At 36.9% G+C, this 12,584-nt stretch overlaps 1 protein-coding gene across 6 annotated transcripts in view; it reads right to left on the minus strand.

Annotated features, from left to right (window-relative positions):
* SLC12A7 (solute carrier family 12 member 7) overlaps window positions 1–12,584 on the minus strand; it is a 74,769-nt gene that overhangs the window by 37,269 nt on the left and 24,916 nt on the right. For all 6 annotated transcript variants that reach the window (XR_012585575.1, XM_074575656.1, XM_074575660.1 and 3 more), the window contains exons 6-9: window positions 12,314–12,444; window positions 8,399–8,640; window positions 5,695–5,906; window positions 621–788 (exon numbers count right to left, since the gene is read on the minus strand). Coding sequence is in view for 5 of the 6 variants with exons in the window: in XM_074575656.1 (XP_074431757.1) it covers window positions 621–788; window positions 5,695–5,906; window positions 8,399–8,640; window positions 12,314–12,444 (753 nt within the window). In the remaining variant the exon portion in view is untranslated. The remainder of the gene's footprint in view (window positions 1–620; window positions 789–5,694; window positions 5,907–8,398; window positions 8,641–12,313; window positions 12,445–12,584) is intronic.

Consider the following 12,584-nt stretch of genomic DNA (forward strand, 5'->3'; position numbering starts at 1 on the left):
ATAAGAGAGCCTGGAGTAGAGAAACGGGAACAGTGGAGGACTAGAATACGAAGAGACATCTCCACCTGGTATTCTACTAGCAAACACAGCTGCAACTTCGTGTCAGAGTTATGTTTTGTTACTTGATATTACAATTGCTTGAGCTGGGACTTTTGAAGAAAAATGTTTCTTGTTATTTCAGTCAAATGTGACCTGAAGAAAATGATATAGAGCTAATCTAGCCTTTCAACTTAACAAAAAGTCTCTACTAATTACAGCTGCAAAAAATTATTGAACATTTAAACAAGTCACAGGCAGCTCACAGCTTGAATCCTGAAACAGTCATCTTAATTCTCAACTGCTCCCTCATACATTTGAGGATTAAAATATTACAAAGGTACACACCTTATTTTGAATAAGCATTTAGTAACACATGGAGCTTTTGTCTTCTTTCCAGACATAGAAAATAGCACTTAAACTGATTCCTTGTTTAAGTCCTAATGCCCCTTAAAATGACCAGCCACCAGCTATATCTCTCTAGCACCAGAAATATGACGTGTTTTCAATAAGCATTCACACACAAAAAATAATCTTTTTTCAGCTATAAGTACACATCCTCACTCAAAAATAGTTGTATCTACCTGTCACAGATGGGAAATAAATCCCTACAAGCATTGTGAAATAGGTCATGATGTCTGTAAAAACGTAAGGTAGTCCACCCATTTTAGTCTCTTCTGATCCGGCAACTGATGGTTGATCTTTTTTCTCAACTATTGATCCTTTTTCTGAATAAGTACTCCACAGATTATCTAAAAGGGGGAAAAAACCAAGAGCCAGTGTCATCTCTGTTTCAGGATATTAAGCAGCGAGAATCTTATGATTCAGATAGCTTTTCTTACACAAATATCATGATGTTTACCAACATTTCCTTATAAATCCAACAAGACAGCAGCAATACAATCGATACCAATTGTAACTGGTGGACATCTGCGTTGTATGCCAGGAGAAATGCAGTATGGGATTTGTCATACAAGATTTCCTCTTCCATTCTCTTCCCACCTGGAATACTGCATCCAGCTCTGGAGCCAGCCCCCAACATAAGAAGGATATAGATCTGTTGGAGCAAGTCCAGAGGAGACCCACAAAGACATTCAGAGGGCTGGAGCACCTCTCCTATGAGGACAGGCTGGGAGAGTTGGGGTTGTTCAGCCTGCAGAAGAGAAGACTCTGGGGAGACCATAAAGCAGCTTTCCAGTATTTAAAGGGGGCCTACAAGAAAGCTGGTGAGGGACTCTATCAGGGAGCATAGTGATAGGATTAGGGGTAATGGTTTTAAACTGAAAGAGAGGATATTTAGATTAGATATTAGAAAGAAATTCTTTACTGTGAGGGTGGCGAGACACTGTATGAGGCTACCCAGATAAGTTGTGGATGCCCCATCCCTGGAAGTGTTCAAGGCCAGGTTGGATGGGGTGCTTTGAGTAACCTGGTCTAGTGGAAGGTGTCCCTGCCCATGGCAAGGGGGCTGGAACTAGAGGATCTTTAAGGTCTCTTCCAACTCTAACCATTCTATGATTAAAAAAAAAAAAAGACTTAGTCATAGAATAAAACTAAAATATATTTGTAGAATGCCCTTTTACATTGCACAGATATATGGATGTATTGTTAAAAAAACAAGGGAACTATCTCTGGGTTCAGACAATTTTTAACATATATTCATATTTCTTGTTCTTATATTCTGAGGAGCAGGTCAAAAAAGAAATCCTACTTAGCAGTAACTTGAGTTCTTTGAGGCCTGCTGTAAAGAATAACCCTGGACAACAGTTCAGGACTCAGCTGTTCATGACAAAGGTATTCCATACAGTGACAATAAGCAGAGTAACCAGACTCCAGAAGAGAACTGATAAGCAAAAAAAAAAAAAACCACCAAAAAACCAGTAGAATGTGCCTCAAACTCCCCAACAAACTAAGGATGCTTGTTCTATGAAAATTGACAGGTCGAAGTATCAGTAGCTTTGTGAGAGCTTACATTTGTGGAAACACTGGTTGTGCCCCTTGACAAGACGATGAGAACATTCAACACTGATTCTTATTTTAAAATGAGACAAGTTGTCTTGTCCCACGTGGGGAAACAAAGTAGATACTCTCCCACTCTGTCAAAGAGACAAAGGATTTTACACCACAGAAGTAAACAATTCCCATGCACTGCCAGGTTAATGGATCTGTTAGCCAGTTTTCAGCCATCCAGTACAACTTAAGGGAATTAAGGACAGTATTCTAAGCCTTCACAACAGCAAAAGATTACCTTGAGCACAATAAGAGATTGAATTTGAATCTCTGTAAGTGGGCAAAGATAGGCTACTCATATCCAGATTTGTAACAGAAATCTTACAATCTGTAAGCATATACGGAAGCGTGCATGAGAAACATAAGAGACAGTAGAACAACGATTAAAAAGAAAGTATTAATTGCTACAGAATGGTATGTGTGTTAGTTCATTCAAATGAAGACAAATACCAAACTGGCCTAGAGAATGCTGAAGACATACAAAAAAAAAAAAGCATAAAAGAAACAAGAGTTGCAAATTTCAGGAATTTTAGCAACGATTTGAGAAGTGACATGAAACAAGGCAAGATCTCCAAATTAGCATCCAATCCCTATGGAGCATAAAAAGAGTCCAAAAATCAATTCATCATTGCCAAAAGCACTAAATACTTAATGAGGACTCAATAGCCTGTGTCCTTTTTCAGTATGACACAGAAGTGACAGTGTCCTGAGCACTACAATGCATATAGCTCTACTTGTGGAAGCGTGCACTCCAGCAGGAGCGGGTAAAATCAGCTTTGAGAGTTTGTAAAATAGAAATCACCTTCCCCTTTTGTAAGATGTCACACATAGCTTTGTTACACTAGTTTCCTAAGTTCATTTTCCCAAAAGTGATAATCCAAGTGGACTTGAAAGTTAGGGTGAGGAAAAAGGGTCACTTTTCAGAAGAGTCCAGACATTTGTGAGGAGGTAGGTTCTCCTTTTAGGACCATTCATGACTTGCTGAGGTTCCTCTAGCAACATTTAGGGACACATATACAAGATCTGATAAAACTTACCTACCCCAACAACATGCTACCATGGAGCAGAATGATGTCAATGAAAGCTGCTTCCAGAATTATTTCATTGCTGTCAGGGCCACAGTCATGAGCAGGTTTGGTCAGCTATTTGTAGAATGATTTATTATCGTTATGCACCTTCCATTATTATTGGTCTAAGAGATGCATACGTACTGTATGTAAGTACCCGCTAAATGGTGTGAGGATTTAGCACACACTTCCTGAGACACCCAGGAATGATATCTGAGTATTCCCAGTCACAGCTCAAGAGACTTAGATGTGCAGAGTCTGCAGTAGCAAAGTCTTCACACAAAACAGAACATACGGCACCAGTGGAGGACAATCCTCTTTGAGAAATCATTGCCAGTCAAGTTCAAGTTTACATCAGATATCAGAACATGTGCTCATACTCAGCAAGCAGGACAGGTGATCCACTTAATTTAGTCTTAACATTACGTGATGCTAGGATAGTGAAATGCACTTTTATACAGTAGTGCTAGTTCAAAGAAATGTTAATCAGCAAACAGAACCAGAGCACATTTTTCCAAAAGCAAAAAATTAGTACTCAGGCTGAACCTCCAAGAATACAGAAAGACCTGTGGTGATAATTATGAGTTTACCTGAAATCATATTGCTATCCAAGGACTGAAACATGACAAACATGAGGCCAACTTAAAGAGAGTTTCAGAGAGATCAGAAAACTAAAGGCTCACAAATAGCACCTGCACATAGTTGATAGCAACATTAGTAATGGAGAGAATTAGTAGACACACGGGTGTTATCTTTTGAGTTCTGACAAAACCAGCATCTGTCCATGGTTTCTTCTTGCGTTTCGAGGAACTGGGGAAGTCTCAGCATAGCTTTTGTAAGAGAAAGTTGTCAGAAGTATTCAAGCTCCTTGAAGGGAACAAACAAAGGCAATCCACCTAATTCAGTCACCTGGATTTCTCATGTTTTTGAGAGATTCCTCACCCAAGGGATCTAGAGTAGCCACAGGATAAGAGGAAAACTCCTCACATGTACAAAAAATGGTTCAAAGACAGAAAGCAACAGGTAAGAGTAAGTGTAAATACAGTTTTATAATACAGGAAAGCCATCAGTCAGTTCCACAAGAATCAGTGACAGGATGTTCCAGCACAGTCATACAGCCTGGAAAAAGGAGATAGTAGCTAGATGAGAAAGATGAGAAAGCTTACTGGTAATACTTAATTATCAAAGTTGAAGAAGCAAAACCGACTGCAAATAGCTACAGAAAAGCCATATCAGACTGACTGACTGAACAGAATGCAATTGATGAAATTCACTATAAGTAAGCATCAAGCAATGGACACCAGAATGTGTATCCCTCACACTGAGCTTTCAGCGGACTCTCAATGGTTGTTAGACATTTTAGCACTATGTGACAGTAGAATAGTGAAATGTACTTTTAGTGCTAGTAGTGCTAGTTCAAACAGAAGTATTAATCAGTGAACAGAACCAAAGCCCATTTTTCCAAAGGGAATATTATTACTCAGCCTGAAACCTCCAAAACCAAAGCAGCAGTGTAAAGCTTACACTGTAGCAAAAAATTAGAATGTACAGTTGTCTTCTGAGCTGGGGCAGGAAATGTAAAAATACTCAGGAAAAAAATGTAGATATGCATGTGGTAAATTATAAAATGCATTGAACAAACACTAAGTCACATTTCTTGTAACAAACGTTTCAATCAAAGAAAATTTCATTTTTCATTGAGGAAATTGAGTGTGTTTTTTTTAAATCATACAAATTTATATTCAGAGAAGCCTATGCTTCATCTAGTATCTTTCTATGTATTTGTACACTTTATATTTGATATTTTAAACTGAATTACTATGGTAGTAGTGATTGCCTAGTGTCCCTATGTAGAGTTGCATATTCACATAAATCAAATTTTATTTTAAGGGGAAGCAGGGGAGAGGTATCAGAACATCCATTTCATACCTGGAAGCATTATTTGTTTGTATACAATACAATCCACTGCATGCTCAAAATGAATCTTATGACCCAATGCACTTGTAATCCCAAGCTCCCACAACTATACAGGAACGTAAACAGAAGAAAACCTATACACTTCATAGAACGTCTCCTGTCCAAATGCTAGACTGGAAGCTAGAAAGACTGCTTTTCTCCAAACCCATCACTAATTGCTATGTCATATTGGACAAGCCACAGGACTTCATTCCTCAATGCACCACCTGTAAATTGGAAATAAGTTCTCCTTCAGGAGTGTTTGAGAATGTATTAATGAACAGCTTATTGAAATAAATGTATTCGGCATACAAAAGAGCTACACATTTTGGAAAAAAACAGCTGTGATAAACATTTTCCTATTTTATTTTTTTTTGTTGGAACAACGGGTTTTGAAAGAGTGCCTATAAAACTCCAATGACCCATGAAGTAAAGAGTTTGATACAAAGCTTCTAAAACAAGATGGAAACTTCATAGGAAGAAACATGCTCTAAGTAGCAATCTTTCACACAAACAGATAAGAAGTAAAAGAATAGCGACAGACTAGACCATTATATTACTGAATAGCTACAGGCCAAGTTAATAGCGTCCAAAAATTTTTAAATCACTGTGCTTTCCAACTTACCAGTTAGGACTCCACTCATTATTCCTGGAATCCCTTGAATTTCTGTTACGTTATTGAGACTAAAGTAGTCATCGCATGTAGCATTAAGCAAAGAACTATCACAGAACAGGCGCCACAAAGTTGTAGTCTTTGTTTCATTATTGCTTTCAGTAAATTTGGCACAGACATCAAAGCTGCGTTTTGACAATGTACGGTTTCCAAGGAGACAGATACTATAAACAAACAAAAAAACACAACAAAATCATGGTGATCCTTCAATACAGTGTTGTGCATTAAACTGTTTTTTGTCCATTAGACTTCTTCAGAAACCCATTACTTCTAGTACCTATCTTATGGTCTACACTACATCTACTAAAACAGTATAGAGCCTCTGCATAAAGAACTATCATCAATAATCTTTAAAACACTAATCAAACATTTCTACTTTAAGCTATTAATAGCTATTTTGCATTCTGATTTGTTCTTTGGAAAATACAGTCAACTGAAGCAGCTGTGCCACTAAATAACAGAGTTTGTGATTCGTTCAGTCCTACAAGAGAGGAGTGAAATTAAGTAATAGTTAATGTAACAATAAGCCTGACCAAGAAAATACAAAAGTAAGATTAAGCAAGTATGTCATGCCCTTTTCTAGCAAATAAATATTTTAGATGGCCCTCAAAAACATTAAAATCTAAGAGGTAGGAAGTGAGCCAGGAGGGTTAAACAGCAAAATTTAAAAACATTGATGGGAGTACAAATTAAAGAATCACATGGCAGGAAGCAATTAAAACACTCAGAAACAAAAGAAAGTGAGAAAACTCAGAATAGTCTGCAAAAAAAGCAAATTCCTAACAGCAAAAACTATTAAGGATCTAGGAAAGTTTCTTTGGTAAGCTACACAAAAGATGTTTAGGAGACATCTATTCCAGGCTTGCTAAATAATGAAGTGATATATAGTATAGTATCTACAAAGACGAAAGACAGAACATGAAATAAAACATTTGTGTTCGGCAGATAAGTCAAAGAACACTTAGCACCCATCTAATACATCTGAAGGAGCTCAGTTAAGCTGATAACAAAGAGTAAAAACATACCATTTTGGCATTAGAACAAGTATACTAAGCCAAGTAGAATATTGACCTAGCGCAATATCCCATTTCTGACAGGAATTAAGAATAGATGCCTCAAGAAGAGTACAGTACACCAGTACAGCTTCAGGGTATGGCACCACATGGAAACCAAGCAGACTTAACAGAAAGCTGCTGCGAGAAAGATCTTGCCACTTGCCTTGCTTATTTTCCTTTTTAATTGCTATTGATTTGGTGACCCTATAGCAGCAGGGTGAATTGACTCAACTCACGGAAACTTCTTCCAGTTTGATCCAACTGGGAGATGAGGTAAATTATTTTACCACCTATACAATGGCCAAAGCTAATACAGGTTAGTGATGCCAACTCAACTAACCAGGTAAGTGGAAGCTGGTTTTTTTGGTCACCAGTTTACCACCAGATCAGCTTTGCCATAATATAAAACCACACTTGAATTTCCCATTTTGAGACAGATGGGCGAAAATCTGAACGACTACATTTATCTTAAGATAACCCTTCTCCCTCCCCACCCCTGCCCAAGCAATAATATATCAAAGTAGTAGCTATAGACAAGGCTTCCAGAAACTTGGTAATAAATCTTACCTGTCCTACATATACAGATAAACCCTCTTTTACCTATATAGGTGACTGAATGATTTAAGTATTTCCCTACTAGAAGTTACGGTTTCTTAGAACATCAAGTTTTCTTCAGAAATGTCAATTTTGAACACACTACATTTTTTCAATAGAGAACTTGATACCATTTTACAGTACACTCCATGAATACTGCTTTAACGTTCAGTTTGTAATGCAACCATCCACACACTTTTAAGTACTATAGTATCTGTAACAGTCACACAGTAAAGGATAACTTTGGTCCTGCATAACAGATGGCGCTTCACAGCGGAACAGTCTGCTAACTTTTGTTCACCTGTTAAGTAGTATCATTTTGTTTTCTCTCCAAACAGGAAGAGATACACAAAAATACAACTCACATGCTGATAACTGGACACTGGACAAAGGAAATAATTATTAGTGAGCTAGGAAAGGCACAAGCCAAAGATGTCGAGAAGCCTCTCACGTGTGACAAAAATTAAATTTAATTTTTGTCAACAAGAAGGTAGAAAGCCTTCACGAATACTTGTAAATTTAACACTGCAGTGTCTCAATTTTGAGTGGGGAGAAATGGAAGTTTCAAAAATTTCCTCATGACAAAGAAAGTTTGAAAGTATGTTTCTGTCATAACCACGGGTCATAGCTAGAATGTTTTCTTGAAGTTTTTACTTTATCCTATAGGTTTAGTTTGATTCTTTACCTAAAGCAGCTCTATTTACTGTCAGCAAAACTCATCTTCCTGTTCTTTAGGTGTGGATAGAATAACACCCAGTAATTTTAAGTACCAAAGAACATCTTCCAGAGTATCATGTCTTATCAACAATGAAAGATTCAGATAGATAACTCAGAATAACAAATGAGCACATAATTGCCTAAAACACATAAACTTACTATTGAAGCCAAAGTGCTTGTATTTTGAAGTTTATCTTAAAACATTAAATGGTTACAGTAGTTATTCCCTCCCCCCAGTTTGTTTTTTGGGTTTTTTTATTTAAAAAACCCACAGTACTTTAAGCACTTACGGAAAGTCAGGTGGGTCAAAAGCAGTCTTAACAACTCCAGCATATATGGCAATGATAGAAAGAATCACACAGGCAAGGAAGACCAATGCAAGTTTGTTGACATACTTTACTCCCACGAAAACTACTATGGCCATCAGAGTGATAATACATGTTCCATAAACTCTCATGTTGTTCAGCATAGCCTCTGTTTCTTCACCAACCTCTTCTGCTTTAAATATAGCAGCACTTGGAGAAATGTAGGTCTGCAAAAGATATGGCAAACTATCATATATGTAATAACATTTTATTAATAAATCATTTACTCGAACGTCAAAAACTAATCTTCTATTCTATCAGTTTTATTCTCACAGAAGAGTTCAACCAGAATACATAGGCATTTCGAAAGCATAGAGATAAAAGGAAGGAGGCGGCAGGGATGACCAGAAATGAGTTTTGAGAATGAGGTACTGCTTTTGATCCAGCTTCTCTTTAAGAGCTTCCACTCTTCAAAGTCATGTCACTGCCAGACAGGCAAAAAACACTAAAGACCTGGGCAGGGGGGCTACTGACAAAAATTAAAAGAAAGAAAACAAAACAACAACAAAACAAACAAAAAACTAGCTCAAACACTCAGCTCAAAACAGATATATCCTTAGATTCATTTGAAGCATTTGCTGATAAATAATTCCGTTGATTAAAATAAAACATGAAGAGCCAAACAAAACCATAATAATAAACTAAAAGTGTTTTCAGTACTATAGTCCCTGCACTATATTTAATAAAATTCCAAGAAACATACCTTAAACATCGTACCTTGAAAAATGTTTTATGGTGAGTTTACCTTAATTTTTAATCTGAATTTGCAACTGCACAGTTTAAGATTAGTGAGACAAAGCTTAGTCCTGTGGTAAAACAGACATTTTAAACTACTGTAATTTCAAACAGGATTCTCTTACAGATCTCAATTTCATATAATTTTGTTCTGGGTTCCACCTGAAAAGAAGCTGGCAGCACAGCTTATAGGACTCACACTGGTAAATGCAAATGAAAAGACAAATTCTGACCTATAGTTGTGAGACATTTCTGCACTATACTACATAATAAAGATATCTTTATTCCTATTTCTAACACCTTTACAAAAAAGACTCTGCTCAGCTATTAGGGGAGATTGTTTGATTCTTTATCTAAAGCAGCTCTATTTACTGTCAGCAAAACTCATCTTCCTGTTCTTTAGGCGTGGACAGAATAACAGCCGGTAACTTTAAGTACCAAAGAACATCTTCCAGAGTATCATGTCTTACCAGCAATGAAAGATGCAGATAGATTCTCAAGTTCAAACTTGATGCAATTCCACTTCTCTAAAATAACTGCTGAACTGACTATCCTTCTAAAGGCAGGAAGAAACTTTGAGTAGGAGGCTATCCTGATATGTTCAGAACCAAAATCCAAAAACAGACATAGGCAACTTAAATTAAAGAAAATTCTAGTAAAGAATTAATTAAATTTTAAAATTAAATTTAAATCTAGTAAATTAATATTTACTAGAATGCAATAAGAGATGAAAATCATCACATCACCATGAAAGAAAACTAAAAAGCAAAATGAAGAAATGATTACAGAGTATTTACGTATTGTTATTAAAAAATCGTCTCCATTGTGATGTTGCAGAAGTATCAGTCTCTGTATGGAGGTACGCCAGAAGGTGTGCTTTGTTGCCCTGCTGTTAACAGCCTTTGCTGGGGAAAGCCACAGGCAGATGCCTGATTTTTGCCCCTCCAAATAATCCATGTCCCAGTGGAGAAAAAAAAAAATAAAAATCAATACTTGTGCACTGGGGCTATGACAGCATTCTGGTCTGAGGTGTGCCTCCCATCCTGGGAGGCTAAATTCCATAGCTGAACTCCATACATGTTTATTAGCAATACAGAAAACCAGCATGCCTCTTAAGTAGGGAGAACAGTGCACTAAATTCAATCCACAATGTGACACAGTGCTAGTGTTGTTAATATAGACCAGACCTCACAAGCTAGCAGTAATGAGCAAAGACTATCTCTAATTTCAAATCCATGTTTTTTTGAATTTATAACGTGGGTCATAGTAAGTAACCAGAAGGAGTAGTTCTGAAGTACCTCCTGTGCATATCTGCACAGTCTCTGATATGATGACCAATAACTGTCTGGCCCCTCCTGGATGAGGCAAAGCCACAGTAGATAGGCCAGTGCCATACAGGCCAGTCTTCAACTGCATCTTTATAGGAATATGAAATTTCAAAGCCATTAGTCTAAAAAGGAGAAAATGGGATAGATTCTTAATTCCTGCCTCATAGGAGATACGCCCTTCATGCTCTCCATAACCTTTCATTGGGCAGCAGCTTCCCCCAGTGAAGATGGCAGTGCCAAGCATTGTAGAAGCTGAAAAAATTCTGCACATTATCCTGGGAATGCTTGTCTGATGCCAAGCCCACAGATTTTCATCTGGAAGGAGTCCTCCTAGACCTCAAGAAAACATGGCTTAAAAGGCCTTATGCCATAGTCACCAAGACTAAGTAGCTCTTCCAACAGAAATGCAGAGCCACCTAGGCATGTTGACTGCTTACTATAACGTAGTTGCCAGATTTAAAACCTTATAGTCATGATCTTAAAACTAGAACAGTAAAATGGAAAACTAATTCCAGTAGATACAAAGTAAGTGGAAGCTCCCCTGAAGAATTCAGAGCTCAAAGGCATACAGCCTGGGAAAAATGAAACAAGATATATATTGAGAAGTTACAGCAAGAAGACAAAAAAAAAAAAGATGCGGAAAAGACAAAGGATAGCTCACACCACGAAATCCACATGCTTGTTAAAACTTGAGAGTCACAAGGAAAGGAACCAAAGCCGCCTTATGTTACATGGAACGGAAAAAAATAAATAAAAGAGTAAGACATCATTCAGAGTTGAATTAAATGGAGACTGCAAAGCGAAAAAGATAAACTGACTCTCAAGATGGAATCATTATAGCTTTTCAATTCCAAGTCTAAGGTGACCTAAAGGAAGTGCTGTGTGCATCTGCTTATTATTGTTTGGAAAAGGAGAGGAGGACATACAACACAAAAGCAGCATAGTATACAGATCAAACTTCTTGTAAGTTTGCTGTGATGCACCATGAACATACGCAAACAAAGATTGAAAGAAGAAATTAATTCTTTCACATTTGTAAGTGAACTATTTTTAACTTAAAATAGCTAACACCGTCATTAAATCCAAATGACATTTCAGAGGCCCTAAAAATATGCATTGTTGACTATGATTTAATCTGCAACCTAATGTGACATTTCGTTAAGGACTACATTATTTCTTGTGGTATTTTTTGTCATTTTTGATCTAGAAGTTGTAGTTTTAAGTTGGTACAAAAATCACTGAATTAAATCTTAACATGTCTCCAAAGTCTACCTGTTAATACAATGTTATTTTCTGCAAAATTTATTGAAATATTTCCTATTTATTTTTAATCTCCAGTTTGGTCCTATACCTTTAGTTTTGGAATTTTAGGTATGTCTTACTAAAATAAATATAGTTTTCTTTGCAACTCTGTAGGTGTATAGTAGCACAGGCGTAATTTATGGGACATTTGGTATTCAGAACACGTTATGAAAAGGTAACAACAGATATATCTGGTACAAATTAGTAAGTGTCAGTTGCCAAATTCTGTTTGGTTACTACTTTAACCAGGACAACATCAAACAGCCTTTAACGTATTTTTGCATTGCTGATCAGAATTTTTTGAACTTTTTCAAATAGTCACAAGTAGAGTAAGAATAAGTATTGACATACTGGAAATATAGCATCAAAACATTAAAACTCACCAAACTAGAATGCATTTTAGGCCAAGTGCATTCCTCAGCAATCTCCCAAAACAGCACAAATACATTTAATCTTAAGAGAAACTAGTACTTACCAATAAAATTTCAATGGTACCAAGAATGTACATTGCTCCTGCAAAGGTTGTACCCAAGTAGAAACAAAGTCCCACCGCTCCACCAAACTCCGGCCCTAAAGATCTTGAAATCATGTAGTAAGAGCCTCCAGCTGTGAATTTAAAAAAAAACTCCAGTCCTTCAGATTAAGGACAGCAGTAGAGAACAAGTCTGAATCATTCAATCAACATAATCAAGATAACTACTGCATGCATCTCGGTTGAAGTGTTCATACCAAAACCGTATTTAATG

Source organism: Larus michahellis, chromosome 2, assembly GCF_964199755.1.
Source record: "Larus michahellis chromosome 2, bLarMic1.1, whole genome shotgun sequence".
Lineage (NCBI taxonomy): Eukaryota > Metazoa > Chordata > Aves > Charadriiformes > Laridae > Larus > Larus michahellis.